Source organism: Varanus komodoensis, unplaced genomic scaffold (genome assembly GCF_004798865.1).
Source record: "Varanus komodoensis strain SLA01 unplaced genomic scaffold, ASM479886v1 scaffold27, whole genome shotgun sequence".
In the NCBI taxonomy this organism is placed as follows: Eukaryota; Metazoa; Chordata; class Lepidosauria; order Squamata; family Varanidae; genus Varanus; species Varanus komodoensis.
Genome location: NW_025335701.1, coordinates 4,167,098 through 4,187,558, shown reverse-complemented (window position 1 = coordinate 4,187,558; position 20,461 = coordinate 4,167,098). Strand labels below are relative to the sequence as shown.

The 20,461-nt window shown below is 43.3% G+C and overlaps 1 protein-coding gene across 1 annotated transcript in view; it reads left to right on the top strand.

Moving 5' to 3' along the window:
* The window catches only part of ADAMTS18 (ADAM metallopeptidase with thrombospondin type 1 motif 18), a 118,439-nt gene extending 109,346 nt beyond the window's left edge, over window positions 1-9,093 (top strand). The window contains exons 20-23 of the mRNA XM_044433901.1: window positions 297-488; window positions 1,922-2,134; window positions 4,314-4,461; window positions 8,978-9,093. Coding sequence (XP_044289836.1) covers window positions 297-488; window positions 1,922-2,134; window positions 4,314-4,461; window positions 8,978-9,093 — 669 coding nt within the window. The remainder of the gene's footprint in view (window positions 1-296; window positions 489-1,921; window positions 2,135-4,313; window positions 4,462-8,977) is intronic.
* The last annotated feature ends 11,368 nt before the right edge of the window (window positions 9,094-20,461 follow it).

Below are 20,461 nucleotides of genomic sequence, written 5' to 3'. Positions count from 1 at the left end.
GCCAGTCTCGGCTGATGGCCAAGGATGCAAGATGGTCACATGCATCCTGAAAATGACACCTAAACATGGCCTGAGCATGGTGCAGTGGGACACGATGCAACCAACATGCTGAAGCTAAGCAAGACCAGAAGCAAAGTCCCCAGGAATCCCTTATGCATTGCTTCGTGTTCGATTCAGAGAAGGGGGGTATGAATGACCCAGGGGGGAATGGAGGCCTATCCAGTTCATTGTCCTTCCGTGACGTTAAGTGTCAACATGAATTCTCTAACCTCAGCCTTTTCCCCATTCCTATAAAGTGTTCCAAGACGTGTGGAAGAGGCACTGCAAAACGTGATGTTTCCTGCCAAAGTGGGGGGCCTTCCTCCCTGAAAATCCTGCCGGACGTTATGTGCAACAGTGAGGCAAAGCCAGAAACGCAGCAGACTTGTGTGTTGGGACGATGCCCGAAAAATGACCGGCTCCAATGGGTTATTTCTGCGTGGAGTGAGGTGAGGTAGCGGCATTATTTTATAATAGATTCAAAGGAGGGGCATGATTTCATGGGGATTCGGCATCTGCTGTTACTTGTTTGGTGATCATGTTGCCCCGCTTTACAGCCAGGATTTTTGAGCAGGTGTTCGTTTTCTCACTTGGAGCTCTCTTGGGGCCACTGGTGCAGGTTCTGCTCACTGAAAATCTCAAGGACATGCCAGGGGACACTTAGAAAACTCTGACAAATCCTCTCCCGTTTCTTCTGGATCGCACGGCAAAGGGTGCAATCCTATGCATGTTAATAGCTGGCCAGGGCATGCCAGGAGTGCCAAAAACATCAGATTTAGCTTGTGTGCTTTTCATACAGTTTTCTCTATACAGACCTTCTAATGTATACCAAGATTTTCAATGTAGAAAATTGTAGTCTATTGCCAGGCTTTTTTAGTTTTGGTTAACCAATTTTTGCTAGTTTTGAGGCTGATGGGGTCATAACTTGTCTTCTTTTTGAGAAGATATGGGAACATCTTCCTTTGTCCATGTCTCTTTTGTTTTTAAAGCTGTAGCTAGCCATCATTTCTGAACTAGTTTTTTTTGGTCTATATGGCTAGCTCATAAACAGTTTGAGTCAATTTTTCATCAGTATTTTGTTTTACTCAATGGTGAAGCTCACCGTTTTCCATTGTAAATATTCTCTCTCTTCCTTGGATCAAATTTCCTATGTGGACTTTGAGTTATGTTCTTGGTTCGCAAAGGTCTGCTCTTCAGAACTCTCTTGGGACAAGTACATTTTTTCTAATACATATTCATATTTTATAAATATTAGTACTGCTATATACTTTAAAGCTTCAAATAATTATGTTTAACTGATTTGGTCTGGAGAAAGTTTAAATGGAGCTAAGTAACACTTCAAACTGCTGTTAGTTTGGACCTACTATAATTTTGGTATGTCAAAAGTATTCCACTTGATGGTATAATACAGTTTTCATAATACTGTTTCTGATAGGGCTCAGTAACAGTTTACTTCACATGGTGTAATTTTGGCAAGTAACTGTCACACAGCTTTGTAGTTCATAGGTACGACTGTATTTTCACTGTAATCTTTGCATGTAGCACATTTTACTTCTGTTTGTTGTGATCTTTGCATTCACTACTGTTGATAAATCATTCATAAATCATTACAATAGTTTGTGAGCAGCACATTTTCCCTTCTTTAACAAGTTAAAGGGCAGTCACTGTTTCCCTATTTGACTTTTAAAATATATGTTCAAGCATATCAAACTTTTTCAGTATCCTTAAGTCAATTCTACATACATTCTCTCACCCACTGGAGCATTTGCATGCCTGCCCACCCTCCCTGCCCCGCCGCCATGCCTGCTTCTTAATTCCTATTTGGAGATCAGTTATGCAATATCTTTAAGTGAATTTCATTCCCATTCTCTGATGTCCACAGTGTTCTGCCACCTGTGGCCCAGGGGTGAAGCAGAGAGAAATGCAATGCAGTGAGAAGAGTGTCAGTGGCAAACTGATCACTTTCCCACAGCGACGATGTCGAAATCTTAAGAGACCGAACATTGACCTAGAAGATGTATGCAATATAGGTGCATGTCCTCTGCAGCCTTTGTACAACAGGGTGTCAGGATGGTATTCTTCACCGTGGGGGCAGGTAAGGAAGGGCATTCACATGGAAATCCAAAATAGCCATTTTGGAGACATTTTCTTTCCCAGCACTCATGTTCTTCCAATGCCATTGTTCATGAGCATATAACTCCCGTGATGGTAGCTCTTATGATTATTGGGGAATGTAACTGTAGACAGGTCCTGAGAATATGGAATCCTACATACAAGCAGCTGGGAATCTTCACTGCAGATGACCAGGCCAATGTGCGGATGTTCAATTTCCTCTCACCTGCATTCTAAAATGATTGAGTTCAGAAAGGTTTTCACCATGAGTTAAATCAGCCCTGATCATCTGCTGCAGTTTTGCTGTATGCCCCCTCCCAGATTATTATCCCCTCCAAAATTGGCAATTTCAGTAAGAAACTATATTCCATTTCCTATGGAGTCACATCAGGTATTTCCTTCCTTGTTTTCCTGTCCATTGAGAGTGGGTTCCACTCCTAGTGCTCCCAATCAAAGGGCATTGTGCAAATATTTTACTTACGGATATTTGGGAATAAGAAATAATTATGACTGAAGCAGTAGGAAAATGCAGAAGGGTTACAAATGTGAAAAAAAAATATGTCTGGAGCCCTCATGGAACATTGTTTTTGAAGGAGGGTGATTGTACAATACAAGCTTCATCTGAAAGCTCCTTGAACCAATGCCGTGGCGTGTTTATCACTTGCAGAAAGAGCAAGCATTGAGAAGGAACAATATCAGCAGCATTATCTTTGTGACCTATTCATTTGTTTGGAAACTCATGGAAGTCCCTGTGTTTCTGCTCTTGTAGTTCTGCTACATTCCATGGTCCTTTCTATGTCATTCTTTGCACTGTGGTTGAACCATTACAAATCTTTATGCACAATGTCCTTAGGGAACTGCAGAGACTGTCTGGAATTCCTTAAATAGTGTGATTGATTACTGGATAAGTCTGCATTTTTCTCTAAAGTCTTATACACAAGCCTCTCTAGTTGGGCCTTGCTTACTGTGTGAGTCACACACCCTAAGTGTTTATTCAGTAGTACATACATGCAACTTTGAATGCTTAAGCTTCATAATCAGATGCCACCGATAAATTCATGCACATTGCTGCTGCTTCAGAAGTCTCTTGAAAATAATGTCAGGAAGTTTCTCTCACTTGTAATAACTCAGTTCTCTCTCATCTCTGCATATAATATACGAGCAGTGCCTAAAACGTTCAAGCTACTCTGGGGGAATACAACTCCAGAAATAAACAAACAACATTCTTAAGCACTTATCTTTCAGCACTTAAATATATACTCGGCATAGGGCGGGTTAACAGATTTTAAGGTTTAGCTCTGAGTGGTTGCACATGAAAACCTCTGAATGGTAGAGCACTTGAAAGAATGTTTCACACTCCATTCCTCAAAACCTCAACTTTATTGAGATCTATAACAATAGGTAGTATAAAGTAATGAATCAGTGAATCTTCTCCGAAATAAGACTGCCAAGGGGGAAAATTTGATTCACTCCCCAATCCTAACTGCATTTATTTAGAAATAAAGTATTACAGGATTTACTGCTAATGAGGATAGATGCTTTACTTGTTGTGATTCATAAAAAGGCAGGGGAGGATCATTAAAACTTGGCAAACAGATATCCACACATACCTCTTTGCACATATGCTGACATTTGTTCAATCTCAATGCAGGGGATAAAAAGAACCATACTGGAGCACACCAAGGGTCTCCTGAGTCCAGCATTCTGTGTTCACAATGGTCAACCAGGTGCCTAGGAAAAACCCACAGGAAGTTTGTGAGGCCATCACATGCTCCCACTCACGTTTCCCAGTAGCTACGGTTGAGAAGTAAAGGGCATTTGAGGCTCATCCATGGTTGCACCATTAAGCACTTACAGACCCCCAGGAAACAAAGAGATTACTTCTTCATGCATGGCAAACGTGGGTCTGATTTGGATATTGCACAAGTGTCTGTAGATGTCCACTGTATGGGATTGAGCCTTATAAGCTGCCACAACCCTCTAGAAGTTCACAGATAGTTTGACAGCACAGGTAGAATCAATGAAACAAAAAGGAATCAGTGTCCTTGTCATCATCTCTCTCTGTGTGCAGTATCCATTGTGAGACCTTCATGGAGAAGATCTCATTGAAAGAACATGAAATGACCATAGGCCTAAAACCACTTATTTCTCTCCATTGTCAGTGTACGGTTACCTGTGGTGGTGGAGTGCAAACACGGACAGTGCAGTGTCTTCGCCAGGGTCAGCCAGCTGTGGGCTGCCCCTCTCATCAGAAGCCTGCAATGTCAAGAGCCTGCAATACCAACTTCTGCCTTGCTCCCGAGAAGAAAGGTAAAAACATCTGTCTCTTAAAGCAAATGTATAGCAGAATTTTCCCTTGTTCCCCAGAGCTGATACAGAAAAGAAAAAGAAAAGATAATGGAATGCTCGAATTCTCAGGCAAGGGAATTCTACTAAAACTGTGGGCAAATGAACACAAAACATTGCCAAAGCCATATATTTGGGGGTATGGAGGAGAATGTCAAAACCTAGTCCTAAGCTACCAGAATCAGTGGAATCCTGGCTGGATTAACTGATAGGGTGGCTTTTAGTTCCTGACTTCCTAGTTCTCTCTAAATTATTGTTTTGAGCCTAAGAACTCACTGTTTCTGCAAAATCCATGCAAAATACTACTGCCTCTGAATCTCCAGTAATGGGTTGCTTTAAGGAATTCTTCGGACTGGTTTCACCTATCCTTAATCTTTCTCCCTGAAAAAATATTGCACCTTCTGTCTCAATGCTGTAATTTTTCTACTTCTCTTCCTCTAACTGGATTTCGTAGCCAATGTCTGTTTTTCATTTTGCTTCAGCCTTGTCCCCTCCCACTCCTGCAGCTGTGGAAGTCCTTTTGATTTTATTGAAACTGGGTCTTTGGGCCCTAGAGATCAATTATCTCTTCACTGTGCTCGAAGTCTCTGTCTCCACCAGCAAGCACAGCCAGCTGTGCTGAACTGTATGGAAGCCAATCACTCTCAATTACCCACCGCAGAGCTCCAGCCCAGCTAGGCCCTGGGGAAAGATCGCGGGAAAGAAACAGGCCTTTCAGGGAGAGTTAATATTTTTCCCTAGACACGCTGGGCCTGCTCCTCTGCTCAGTTTTTCCTCTTTTCCATCACTCTACTAGGTACTGTTACTCATAGCTTATAGGTCAGCATGGTTCCCTTGGAAGGGAAAAGCAAATATTACTTAAGGAAGGTCATGCATACCGTGGCTGACCCAGAAATGGAAGAGCAACCAACAGATCTCAGAGTTGTCATTGCAACTGGATAGAAACAGTTTGAGGGCCCGAGAATTGTCTGAGTCGTCAGCACTCTGCCTTGTATGGTGTTCCTATGTGGATCTATGGCTTGAAAAACTTCAGAACATGTAAGTTCTCTTGCCACTGCACAGCTGTCAAGGGGAAGCCATAACAGCCATGCTTCCTTTTGCCAGGGAGCTATTAAAGACACAAGAGATCATGCAGCCTTCGGCCAAAAGCTGGCAAACTGCGCTATGTCAACATGTGAGTTTTACAAATGAGTAATGTTTCTTCTGTACCATCAATTTCAAGCTCTGGACCTGAAAGCACAAGGGAATGGCAGTCCATGTGTGCGTGCATGTGAATAAATGCATATTTAAATATAGGTCCGTTCCCTCTGCTAGGGACTACTGCAGTAGTTCTGAGGGTAAGCAAAAGGCTTTCCCCTGGCCTACGAGGTGTACCTGACTGTAAATCTTTCCCAGCTTTATGTCTGGGCTTAAATGCTCCTATAGGATCTCAGTGTACTTATAAAACATCCACATTATTCATTACTATTTGGCTAAGAACAAACTATAAAGCATAAAACAGTTCGGACCAAACTAGAATGATTTGGTCATGTGAATATTTTATACCAAAATGAGATCTGCACAAAAACAGATATTCTACAGAAATAAATAGAATTTAGAACATTCATCATAGAAGGCACATAGATGGCCTCCCTTTCACCAGCCCTCTTCCCAGCCACACTAAAGTTTTGCTGTATGCTGTTCCATGCACCCAGCTATTCCCAGTAACATAGTCTCCTGCTCTACTTCTCCAACAGTATTTCCCCAGGAGGTTCTTTCTTGTTCCCTGGGACATGTTAGCTGCTTTCTCAGAAAATGCTGCGTATTCTGCACTGAGAGAACAGCAAGCCAACATGGATTGCTTGCTGGGATGTGCAGGCAGGTTCCACATAACCAGATGTGAACTTGTGTCCAGCATTTGAGAAGGAAAGCCAGCATGGAGAAGTGGAAGGAGGTCTCTAGAACATGACTTTCTTTCCACATGGGCCAAAAGGAGGAGGATCATGATATTGTTGGGGGTTTTTTTAATGTTCATTTATTTTTCAAGTAATTGTTAAAAACAGCTGTTATTACCGAAAGGTTTGGTTATTCAACCAGATCTGAAAAGGTTTCTTTATAGGTACATGATATAGCTGAACAGGGGAGTCCTTAAGGGGGCTTTCATGAAACTGCATTTTCACACTTCTGTGTAAGAGATAATATTCATTAATACTCAACATGTGAAATTTCCAGAAACATTCAAGTCATGAAAAAAGCATTTCTTTCTTGCTTTTTTTCCCAAGGAAAATTGGAGAATTTGGGAAAATTGGGAAATTTATAATACTTACAGTAATGCATTTCCAGATTTAAGTCATTGATTATTCTAGAAACATAGAATAGATCATGCATAACTGGGTTTCCTTATAAAATTATACAGAATTGTAATTAAATTAACCCCTTCATGCCTTGCTGTGGTGAAGGGACTTGTGTGGCACGATGACGCTATGAGTTATGCTGTGCAAGGGCAACCAAGACAGTCAGATCATGGCAGAGAGCTCTGACAAAAGGTGATCCACTGGAGAAGGAAATGCAACCCACTCCAGTATCCTTGCCATGAAAACCCCATGAATAGTACCAAAAGGCAAAAAGATATGACACCAGAAGATGAGCCCCTCAGGTCGGTTGTCCAGTGTGCTACTGGGGAAAAGTGGACAAGTAGCACTGCAGCCAAGAAATTCAAAGACTCTTGCTCCTTGGGAGGAAAGCTATGGCAAATGTAGACAGCATACTAAAAAGCAGAGGCATCACACTGTCAAAAAAAGTGCGTATAGTCAAGGCTATGGTTTTCCCAGTTGCAATGTATGGCTGTGCAAGTTGGACCATAAGGAAGGCTGAGTGCCAAAGGATTGAGGCCTTTGAATTGTGGTGCTGGAGGAGACTCCTGCGAGTCCCTTGGACCACAAGGCAATCAAACCGGTCAGTCCTAGAGGAGATCAAGCCTGACTGCTCTTTAGAAGGCCAGATCCTGAAGATGAAACTCAAATACTTTGGCCACCTAATGAGAAGGAAGGACTCCCTGGAGAAGAGCCTAATGCTGGGAACAATTGATGGCAAAAGGAGAAGGGGAAGGCAGAGGATTAGGTGGCTAGATGGAATCAGTGAAGCAGTTTGTGTGAGCTTAGGTGGACTCCGGGGGATGGTGGAGGACAGGAGAGCCTGGAGGAATGTTATCCATGGGGTCGCGATGGGTTAGGCACAACTTCGCGACATAACATAACATAAATTAAACTAAAAATATAAAAGTAAACTTGGCAATCTAATGGGCAAGCCTCAAAGTGAGAGGATTCCTGGCATCCCATGCAAGACAGGAGTGTGGCAGTGCTCCTCCAGCCCTGCAGTCAGCTCAGTGGCCAGGCTTGGCCCCCTGCCTGCAGCCCCCTGGTTGCGAAGGGAAGCAGGCTGGAGCACCAGCAGGATAGGTGCCGCCCTGGGCCACCTGCTCCCGGGGGCAGTGCTGCACCTCTTCTCTGAGGTTGCTGTTATGGCCTTGGCAAAGCAAACACAGGCTTGCTCCACACGTGTTGTGATGGCTGCCTCTAAGCATGACTGGGACATCCCTAAATATCTGCTAGTAAAAGTTACATTTGGTCAATAGTTCTAATAAGTAATGGAAGAAAGAGCTGTGCTGGGAATCTTTACAGAGAGGATTAAAAAACTCCTTCATGGCTTCTACATTTAGAGACATTTTTAAATCTTTAGTCTATAAGAATCTTTAGACCCTACATTTTTTGAATCATTTTGGGGATATAAAGACCAGGTAACAGTATATGAACACGTTGCCTTAAACATGTTAGTCATCATTTCATTCCATAATCCAAAATTGTTCAATATTTCAGAGTTAGCAAACAGAAATCTCAGGGGGATAAATGCATTACCTGATTTCTTATATTCTTTTTGTAGACTTTTTCCAGACCTTCACATAAATAAACTTTCCTTGTCCCCTCACTGCCCTGGGCCCATCCTACGGCTCTTTGAGTTGCAGCAGTATAGTGGCACTTGACAAAACACAACACAACATAAAACATTAAATTCAGAGAGCTGGTTCATACCATCCCACCAGGGGTAAGGATCTTTTAGCCTGAGGACCACATGTAGACCTTGGTGAGCCCTTTCCAAAAAATCATTCATTTTATTTCTGCTTCTCTGCAATTTGGATCTACTCAGTTTTGGCTCTGGCCACACCCACTGTTCAAATATGGACCTCAACTGGTTTTGGCTGTGGTAAAGCAGACTCAAAGAAAATAAGTTTTGTCACTCCTGCATTAAACTGATCAGTGAATATGAGTGATTAGTGGATCTTGCGAATAACTGCATAAGTTCTGAGGGAAATTCTGGAGGGAAAAGCCTGGCAGAAGTACACAAATGAGCAACCATGATTAAACATGCACATCATCAACCAGCTTCAATGTTCTTGAGATATATTGTGCAATAAATATGTTTGTCTGGAATCTTGCCACTGCAGATGATCCTTCCTGTGTGGACTTCTTCAGCTGGTGCCACCTGGTTCCCCAGCATGGTGTCTGCAACCACAAGTTTTATGGCAAGCAATGCTGCAAGTCATGCACATGGAAGAATTGATGCCAATGGTTTTGTTTCATTTCTGACACTCGAGTGGTGTGTCCCTCACTTCCAGTGAACTTTACTGTAAGGCCTTTCAAAACAAAGCATCTCATGATGTGCCAATGGAAGAAGGCTGGACATTGCAGAACAACATTTGCTAGGTACAACTTTCGATGAACAGTGAATATACAAGTCTGGATCTTTACCAAACATGCAGGGTATTATTGAACACTAGAAGATGTTTAGCCTTCTTTTGAATTGCCTTGTCTGGTGTCTGCTATTGAAGGCAGAGGGGAAAACCCCTCTGCTGGTGTCAGAAGCTAGTTCCTTAAATTGCAGGGCTCATTTTGCGTGGTGCTCTTCTCAGCCATGTGCACAGAACATGACAACCGCGAAGAGGTCTCTTGGCTGTTTCAGTGGCTGTTAAGCACATTCCCTTGACACAAGGACGAAGTACTTTTGGGATGATGTGTGGCCATGCTGTCCATGGTGCATGGTGCTATCTGTGGTGCATGGCTGAGATAGAAGGTGATTCTCTGCTTCACTCTTGGGAAAGCAAGAGTTGTAACACATGGGATTTTATTCTGTTGAACAGAAACTCAGGCATGGCTCACTAGCCACATGACAGGCAGGCAGTACTCAAGCTGCCCATCCAGCAGAACTCTGTGGGGTCTTTCTTTGTAGCCTTGCTGTGTAGCACGAACAAACTAGAATTTCATACTTGGGATAATTTATAGCACTCACCCACTGGCCATCATGCCTCCTTGTCACTAATGCTGAAACGAAGGAGTGACAGTATTCCAAATTGCCATGAACACCCCATATTTTAATGCTATGTCTGGTTTTGAAAACTCACAGTTCTTGCAAAATGTGTATGTTGTTTGCGAATACTCATGATTTCTTTTTTAAAAAATACAAAACTCAGCTGTTTCCCCAAAGGAGAAATTGCACACACCTATATTATCAATATTTTAAATAATATGATTTAGTTTGGTGATTGCTGCTCCAGTATATTCAGTCCTTTGGATCCAGTAATTCCACTGGGGAAACAGAGAGTACTTCTTGTAATGTAGGAATGGTTCCCAGTTTCTCCCCAACCATCCCAGTTGCCTTCCCTTGCCTAAAAAGGCTACTCTGAAAGGTCTGCTGCCCACCTGGAGACAGATTGCAGAGGGCTGCAAATGGGGAAACCAGTAATATTCTGTGCCGACATGGAAGAGCTTTTGCTTGCTGCGGTCAGAGCTTTGGATCCAGGGTTAGGATCCGTGCTGTTTGTGAGAGTGTCCAGATTCAGTTCAGAACCAGGCAACAATGTTCCAGCGCACTACAAGCAATACCAGGCTGACTGTTTTGTGTGCATGTTTGTGCATGCATGCGTGTGCTGTGCGTGCGTGCATGAAAACCCCTGATCCAATTGAATAGGCTTCATTAGCATGTACATGCTGCAACTAATCATTTTTGCAGTGCTGTTGAGTTTTGCAATTCTGAGTGCAGTGGAATCAGGACACAATATCCTGAAAGCTAAAACTGTTAAGTTAGGTGAGAGGAAAGAACCCTCAAGTATGTCTTTGTAATGTAATTTTCTGGGGAATGACTGAAAAGGACATTTTAAAAAAATCTGTCTAGTACCACAGCTTCATTTGATCAATGTAGTTCCTCTCTGCTGTTTGCTGAAGTAAAATTTCTAAACTAAAAGTAGCCACACAGGCACTAATAGGAGACAGTGGGCAGTTTAGCGGTTGCCTCTGCAGCCACTGAAATAGTAATAAACTCTGATTGCTTTAAGAAATTGTTGTGAGAATCATATCTCAGCTTTTAAGTACTCAATTTCTTGAACAGTGAACTGGGGCTATTTTCCTCCCCAGTTGGTATTTGCCAACATTTGTCCTAGAATTGTGTTTTTATTGTTTGATGTAAAAAATATTAATTTATTAACATGTACCTTCCCTTCTTTTTATTTCATCACTTGCTTCCCAGGTAAGCAACAGAGCAAATAAGTTTTGCAAAAAAGTATGAATTCAGGTGTAAAAGGACCTTCTGCATCCTGCAAAATATAAAGTGTACTATTTAATTATTTTATACGTTTTATAATAAAATATTCTGTTTTCATTATGTTTGGTACTCATACAAATCTTGAATAAATATTTCAGAGTAATGTCACCTGCATCCTCATGAGGTCATGTCTTTGTATGTTACCTGGCAGGTAGTGCCTGGCACTTTCAGGTGGCATCTTATGCTCTGAGCCACCAGGATGCACTTCAGAGAGAAAGAGCTGATGTCCTGGGCTTTTCTGCCCGACAGCATCACACTGCTAGAAGCAGGAAGAGGGGCTGTAGCCAGTCAGAGGCTAAAGAGAAACTGGGTGGGAACGTAAGCAGCTGCTCAGTCCTGCCTCACGATTGCTGACAGTGGCCGGCTATGGCTTTTCAGGGCTTCAGGCAGGAGGTCCTCTGGGCCTTGCTGCATGGAAGGCACAGCCAAGCCTGCTTTCCTCCATGGAGTCATGGCCAGCCTCCTGCAAGTGATTTATGGGAGCCCCCAAGAGCCCTGTAGACCATGCGCGAGAGCTGTCCCAGGTTTGACTCCCATGGCTGAGCACCCCCCTGTTCAGGTAGCCACATCAACTCCCATGCCTTGGCTTCCTCCTGCTGATCTCTGGACTCCAGTCCTCTGCTGGACTTGGACTATGTCTCCTTGTCCATACAAGTGGCTATATAACCGAGTCTGCACTGAAGGCCTTGCAACGCGAATGATACATGGTTATAAAAAGCACACAAAATACTGAATAAAACTGAGTTCAATGTACAAGAAGCTCTGGTTAAGAAACGCATTTAGCCATGAAGCTCATCCAAGCAACCTCCCCTACAACACAAGGTTGTTGTGATGATAAAACGGGGAGAGCCACAATCTGCCCTGAGGTCCTTGGAGTACAGTGAGATAAAATGTAATAAAATAGAGAGCTGCCAAGAATCTTGCAGGGTGATTATCTTTCTTTTGGACAGCTGGCCTCAAAGTGGTATTGCAAACTACTTTTGAAAGACTGCTCAGTTGTGGAAGCAATTTGCAAGGTATGGAAAGGGGCCCACTTTGGGAAATACTAGTTTAACTTGCCTGACACTCACAGGACTAGCGTCATGCTTCTGTGAATTCTTGCTTTAGCATTTGAGCATCACTCGTGTCTACCAATTCAATGCATCTGCCATGATCTAGCTATTCCTCCAGCAGCTGCTACACAACCAAAAAGTGTTCCATTCTCTTTTATGATCAGGAGACCACTCCAGAGTGCGGTGGAGAATTCTTGTATGTGTGAGTTTCTCTTTCATTCACAGACCATACATAATGTATGTGATCAGCATATCATATACATGTGGATCTCTCTCTGCAAATTGTGTTGAAATTATGTGCATGGCATCTCCCCCTCTTCTTTCACACAAGTATTGGAATGGATGTAGGAGAGCTTCCACTCCAATCCCTGGTTGAAAGCAGGATCCATAAGTCATGTTGCTACAGAATAGCCTGGCAATTACCACCCCTGCCCTCCATTTAAAGACTATTAGTGGAGAGACCCACTACCTTCCAAAGCAGTTTGCTCCCTTGTTCTCTCTAATTATGAGGAAGCAGATGTTTGAGCTTAATTGAACTGAGCCTATGGTGTCAAGGTCATTCATGACTTTGGGTTGTGTGATGCATCTGAGAAATCACGTTCATCTGACTGAAACATGCTCAGCTTCTCTCAAAACCTCTTTGGTGTTTGTCAGAAATGAATATTTAATTTCACCTTAGGTAGAATGCAGTGGCAACGTCTAGAGCCAGTCTCCTTAAGAAATTGTTCTTGCTTACAGAAAACTCATTTCACTTCATCAACATTACTTCATCCTTCATCATATTGATAAAACATGAACTCTGCCTTTCTGTTTTTTCTGAACAGAAGCATTCAATTCCATTTCACATGGATTTCAGTGGAATTTTTTTCTCCCAACTAGCCAGACATCAAAAATTGTGATCTTGCCAGGAGACACTAAGTTTATTCTTCCCTGTGTATTTTTCGAGAGTTCCACATTTTTCCATGTAGGTATCTGTTGTTACACTAGTTTGTGAAAAAAAATGAAAAGAATTCATAAGACAACAAAGTCTTGGGGGTTATGTGATGTAATGAAAAACACACAATAATTTGTTTTTAGTTTTACTCACCATGACCAGTGATTTTCCCAACACTAAAAAGTTCTGCTGGAAAAGTTTCATTTTCAGAATACCTTTTATAAGTATTTAAGTTCATCACAAAATGAAAGAAAAGTTTATTTGCTGTTCTTAATAGTGCTGAAGCTAATCTTTGCCACTCTTGTAGGAATCCTATTTCTTTCCTGGAACACTAGAAATATTGAAGAAAAGAATCACAATTGTCCTAAATGCACATTTCTTTATGGTGGATTGAATTTCCTGAATGCAATATACTGACTTCACTAAAGCACAAAGGTTGCACATTTCTAGTTAATAATTTATGTATTTCATTTTTATTTCAGAGAGAGAGAGAATAGCCATCAGTGCTCAACCATCAGTAAAAATAAGAAAGTATCTTGCAGTAAATTGTTAGTAATTTAGGATGAATTCTAAAGATGCATAATCCCCTCCCCTCCTCTCCTTTCCCTTCCCTTGATGGAAGAGTTAAATGTCAAAGGATAGATGAATAACTTGCATGAAAGAGACCAAAGATCAAATTACATTTTCAGGATAATAAAAAAGCCACTCTGGACAGTTCTGTTTTGCTTTTGTTTTTAATACACCAGCAGGTGAACGGTACAATATATTAAGTAGTTAAAATAGGTACTCCCCCCACTTCCCAAAATGCAACATTCCAAGACTCTGAATCTGAACTGGAAAAAGAGGCAGGGATGGATTGCTTGGCTGAATTTCCAAGGCCAATGAGCTGGAAGGTAAGTCAAGCAGCTGGTGAGAACCAGACAGTCTCTTGCTTGTGGGGAGATACTGTGGAATGGCTTGGGGCTCAGACCGGGAGAGGAGTTACACTCAACTAGCCCAGTGGCTGATGCCAGGTCAAATGAGAGGACAAGCAGCATGAACCTCCCTCAGGGTGGAGCCAGCTTCATTTGGTGAGGAAGGAAGGAGAGGAATTTGGTTTGGAACCAACTCTCTGGAATGAGGTAAATGAAATATTCAATTATGTGGATCATTAACTTGGTGGTTGCCTCTTGTTAATAACCTTTCTATTACTCAGTATCACAAAGTCAGCTCTGACTGGCCTGCCTTGTCACAATAAAAGACTGCAGTTGGAAGCCTCCTGTTGGGATCTGCTGGGAAGGGAAGAGGAGGCGATTGTGGGACGGAGATAACAGCTCACAACAATCACTAAGGAACTTAACTCTGTGACACTAGGGGGAAAATACAACCAGAAGACTTGTCGGAATATATAAACAATGAAAGGAGGGACTTCATAGGAGGAGTGCTCTTGGCAACTTATATCTAAAAGTATGGTGAATGCAGAAAATGCCTAGAAGAGCAGGGCTGTCGGGATGAGAACTTTGGAGACCATTCACTCATACCATTGTCATGAGTCAGGAGCAACTTGACAGCACATAACTAAAACAATGGAAGAGGTGTATGCATAGCCACCAATATTTATAGGTAATAATGGAAGCATGATTTTGATACCTTGATGCTCACTCAAACCAGTTGTCACTATTTAAAGTTCCCCACTTCTTACCACCATAACATATGCCAGAAGCTTATGCTCCAGAGGTGACTCTCCAGGTATTGCACTCCAACTATTGTCGGGCCCAGCTAGGGATGTGCAAGGAATCTGATTGAAAGGTGAAAATCTGGTGGATTTTGCCAACTTGACCCCACAGATTCCGATCTATCAGCCCTGTGCTTGTGCAGACTCAGTCTCACACAAGTCTTCATGCAGACTGCATAGGTCACAAATGTATGGACCACAATCTATCATGTTTAAGCCAAGAGTTGTTCAAATTGTGGAATGGAGGCCTGAATGTTGAACAAATTTTCAATTGTTGAAACATTTGAGGTAGCCAAGGTGCATTTGCACTTAAAAAAAAAGGATGCCTCCAAAATTCTCATGGAAAGCACTACAACAACAACAGGCATGACTTGAATCGGATGAGTTGGCTTGCCTACTGATACAGTTTTTGGCCCCAAATTTATGCAGACATTTAAGCAATTTCACAGCCATCTCCTCCACTGCCCGATTTGTGTAAAAAGTCTGTCAGAATGAGGTTTCGGTGTTCCACTGGGAGTAAATGGAAGCTTAAGCCAATTACGATGCCCCCCGCCCCCCAGATCTGAAGACTATCTTTTCACCTAAAGTGGACAGTGAATTGGTTAGCACTGAATCGGGCCATTTTCTAAAGAATGGAGTTTGGGGTCAGTACACACCTCTAGTTTGATCCCTTGGTCGTGCCGCATCCTCTGAAGAAAGAGAAAACAAGTTTGCTCCATCACCCCTTTGACAGCCCTTCAGGTTTGCCATTTGTTTGTTGGCATTTAATGTTCAAGGCCGCACAGGAGCCGCACAGTGGTCAGGCATCCCTCAAAAGGGAGTGTCTCTCCTTCAGTTGCAAAGGATTACGCTGTGTCCTTATTTTCAGCAGCTGACACTGCAAACACACAGAGAGACAGTGACTGGTATTTTTAAAAACAAATTGTCACATTGCTTTTCTCCAAGCCCAACTGGTATTATTATAGAAATCCACCAGTGTTTAGTGGAAGTGCCACTGATATATATAAAACCATGCCAGAAACTCAGATTTCTTAAATATAGGCATGCTCAAAAAGCTTCTTTCACCACTTTGTTGTAGTTGGCTTTTTTCTGTCCATTCTGAAAAAGCTACTTTTTTAAAAAGGCAATCAGACCAAAATTACATATCTGCCAATGTGGTGAGCTATTTTTAAAGTTTCCAAGCTCTCCGGCTTCAATAAAGCACTTTCTGCCCAACTGGTTCTGCCTGAGAGGTGTAAAGATCAGCCTGATGACTTCTATCTCCATCTTCTGCACTGGGTAAATGCAGCAATCACATCCTGAGTTTTAGGTAGAAATAATTAGTCAGCCCAGGTGGCCTCTCACCATATGGAGGCTACCCAACATAACCTTGGATCCTGGCGGCTGTCGCCCTGCCTGTCCAAGGGTGAAATGTAAAGGTGCTGTTATAAATTGCCCAGAGAGCTTTGGGTAGTATAGAGATGATGGTGATGGTGACAATTTGAAGAGCCCAATATCCATCTGGTATAAAAGCTGGAGGCAGCTTCCTTGCTTGTGCCAGTTGCATTCTCCTGTCCTAGGCTCCTGTGTCCTGATCTGGGATGTCAGTCTTCTCTCCAAAGCTCCCCAGCCCCTGTCATTGGACCCTCTAGCCCAGGGGTGTGGAGCCTGCAAATACAGGTTGCCAAGGGTCCCGCTCTGCAGTTTTCCCAGTGACTCTGCCCCTTCCTCTGCCCACCTGTTGTTTGGAGCCTTTCCAGCTTTGTTCATCCTCCCCATTCTAAAAGGTCAACATGCTTTTCCTACGGTTTAGTTACTGGTAGGAAGAGAGTTCACCTACATTTCATTGGCATTTGAGCCTTCCCCAGAACTCACTGGTGTACTGGTTCCTGAAAGCTTCCTCAAAATGGGTTTTGGATCTTGGGGTGCAAGAGGCTCTGTCTTTGAAGTTGGTTCCCAGTGGATTCTTGGCCATGGCCTTATGCAGTGATAATGTCATGTGAGTCTTCCTCGTTACTTTACAGCATGGCCAAGGAGCCCCTTTCAGTCCCGGGGCTGAATTCAGCTAGGGCATGTCTCAGGGATTGTATTGCATGTGTGTGTATGAGGGAGGGGGTGACAAAGTAGGGGTGGGCAGCACCAAAATATTATTCTTGCTCAGTGTAAGCCTGTTCTCCAGTACTCAGAATGAATCACTTCACGTCTGCTCAGAAGTAAGGAGGACAATCCTATCCCCTTTCACAATCCTACTGCATTTCTACTCACTAGGAAGTAGGATGAGCCGCATGTCTAATTAGCAGAACAATCTTCCTCCCAGGAGTCTAGCGCTCTCCCAGCTCTTGGAGAAGTGTAGTGGTAGAATGTTGCACAAGGATCAGAAAGCTCCAGTTCTCACATAGTGATGAAGTCCACTAGGTGACCTTGCTACAGTCATCTCCTCACAGCCGAACTGGGTTGTGAGAACAAAATCATGGTCAGCACCTGGTGCTTCAAAAAAGAAAAGTGGAGCAAAAAACTACAAGTATTTCTGATGCTTCTTTTTGTTTACTTTGGAATGCAATGGAGCACTTAGGTCAGCATTCCATCATTCCTGGGAGGATCAGGGCGGCCTGCAGTCCAAGGAGGAGAGGGAAGAGGAAGTCTACCTGGCCAGGTATCCTTGGTGCAGTTGCCATTGCCCTCTGCAGAGAGAAAAGTGGCATGCTAGAGAAGTGCCAGAGGAGGAGGCCTTGGACTCACATGTGATGCAAATGCCTTGTTTCCTGGGTGCACCACGAAACTGGCAACTATTTTACTTCTGGTGCTGAAGGTGAAAAAACCCACTCCAATCCCCTGCCTTGCGGGAACAAAATTCCACAGGGCTCAGCTGTGGTGGTTCCTCAACACAGACCCTTCCCACCTAATCCTCACAGGAACAACAACAATGACTCCAATATATTCAACCCACATCAAAAGCCCTGCCCATATCAAATTACACTTAAAAAAGCATATTTTGAAATAAAATGATGTTGCTGCTGCATTGGTTTCCTGCCTTTTCCCTTCTTGTAAGGGAAACAAGATGGTTCATGGGTCCCCCTTTCTCCATTTTATTCTCATGGCAATGATGTGAGATGAGGGCTAAACTGACTGCCTCAGAGTCACCCAAAGTGCTTGATGGTTGAGTGGGGAACAGAACCCGGGTATCTCCAGTCCCGATGCAGCACTTTAACCACTACACCGCACTGGCTTGCTGTGCAATTTCCATAAAACAACTGGGCGAAAACATAGGTGTATTTCCTGTCTGTGGCTGATACAGATAAAATTTTGCCTGCAGTTGTCTAAGTAAGGCAATTTGCACCAGAACAATATATACCTTTGAGACCACGCGGCTTCTCTTTCGCGGGGCTGGTTGGGAGCAGCGCAGGGAGTTTGTTATTCTTAGGGGCTGGCTTTTATGCGTGTCTCTTCTTGAATTTGTCATAAAATGATTTGATCCAATTGTCAGTTGGACCCTTGCCAGCTTTCTCTGACAACCAGAAAAAAAAAATCTCTCTCAAGTGAGAATTTTTCCTGATAAAACACACAACTTTCATAGCACTCCTTTGAGCTGGGGCTCTGTGCTATAATAAGCTCTGACTGATGATGAATGGAGGATTTCTTTGTACATTAAGTGATGGGGGAAGATCCTTTGACCCATTTCTTGTGCTCTTCTTTTCTTTCTTCCTTTAGTTCCCCTGCCCCCCACCCATTCTTGGACATTCTGCTTGGGGAGACTTTTTTTTTAACCAAACAATCCTGCAGTAATCCACTCTGACATGCAAACTCCACTGATTAAAATGTATAGCTTCCAAACAATGGCTCTGCCACTGCCTTCTGAACTGCTCGGCACCGACATCCTTCCAGTTTATCTCTAATGAAGAAGGAGGAGGAGAAGCGAGATGGAGCGCACGCTTGGAGATTCCTTTGAGAAAAAAATTCCCCTCAGGTGAGGACTCTAGACTGGTTTAATCAACTCCAGTATCATTGTTTAATTTTCATATTAATCCAGGAGGCTTTCAAGCCAAGAATCATGGTTTTTATTAGATCTGCACCAAATATTTGTGACATCCAATGTGGAACAGTCACTCCCCAGCCCTTCTGGGTGGAAGGGCCAGTTCTAGCAGGTCTGTAGCACTTCATGGTCAGGGTACTCATCAGGAAGGAGCTGGCATCCTCCTTGAAAGGTCAACTCCAGCCCCTCAGTTCAGCGTTGGCCACTGGCCGCCCTGCCCACTTTTCTCCAGCAGGGGCTGAGCAGACTCACCAGCAGGGGCTGAGCAGACCTTGGGGAGCACTTGCCCCAGCGGTAGAAGGAAACCTTCATTTATTTTCCTACTCTGTATTGCAGGGAGCACAATGGATGTGCAACTGGGCTGCTTTGGTTTAGAACATTGACTGCAGGAGGCTGATTCAGTGCCAGTCAGCAAGGAATTAAGTGCCCATTAGGCTGGTGAGTACCCCAAGGAAGCTTGGCCAGTACAAGTTCCCTTCCTTAGATGGTCACTTCTCACAGCTATTCCATAAAATGAAACTGGGGAAGGGAGTTACCTTGGTGCTTTGACAGCTTCATTCTATCCAGGGCAAACATAATGATAGGCACTGGCCTTCATTCTGGCCCTGATCATACCGCTGGGAGAAGCAGCAGCAATAGATGCCACTACCTACTTGGTCATGGTGGAAAGAAGAGAAATAGCACCTGGTGATAATAGTAGTGAGAAAGTGGAATCATGCAAGGAGGGGGTCTCTGTGAGGGAGTCTTGCCCAAGCACCCTGGACCACCATTGTTGGCCTTCATAGGTTGTCAGGATAGAGAGAAGGCATTAGGTGTCTCCTGAGCACATACCTTATAGGTGAACATGGGAAATAAAAGATCATAGTAGCTATCAGATAGATGTGACACTCAGAAACAAGATGCTCTCACTCCTCATTAAGGTAGACTGTAGGAGAGCGCCTCACCCATTCTCACCTGATGCCCAGGAAGCCCCAGTGTTTCTTAAAGTACAGGAAACTGTATCATCATATTTCATTACATGATAGAAAAATGCTGTGCCCATTGCAGAATCACATAAATTTTAATAAAGATGTTGCTCTTTCAGCTCCATATGAGTCTCATGTCTGCATTCTGGGCCTAGTGGTCTATTTGTCTCGAGAAGGAGCAGAAGGTTGCAGCCATCTCAAAAGCTGGGTCTCTTTGCTTCAGTGGTGGTCTTCCATTGTGTGCTGCAATTCTTGTAGTTCTCCAGCTTCCTGGTGGGGGGGGGGGCATTTCTTTTTAGAGAATGTGCTCTAAGTATGCTGTCTGCATGAAGGCATACCAGGAATCTTCTTGCCTTTTCATGTCAGCTCCAAACTTCTGAAGGTCCGTGGGTAGTAGACGCCCTTGATAGTAGACACCAAGTTCAGTGTATGGCTGGGTTATTTGCATACATGCATGCACAAGTTCATTCCATCCTCAAGAAGGGGGCAACAATACAATGATAGGAAAGGGCTGGCCCTGTTCACGTTTGGATCTGGTTCTGCTATCACTGGCTTCAGCCCCACATGTGCCTTCAAAGACAGAATCCCTAAAAGAATATAGTGCTCAAGAAAAAGGAGAAGGAGAAGGAGAAGGGAAAGAAAAATGGGAAAGGGAAAGGA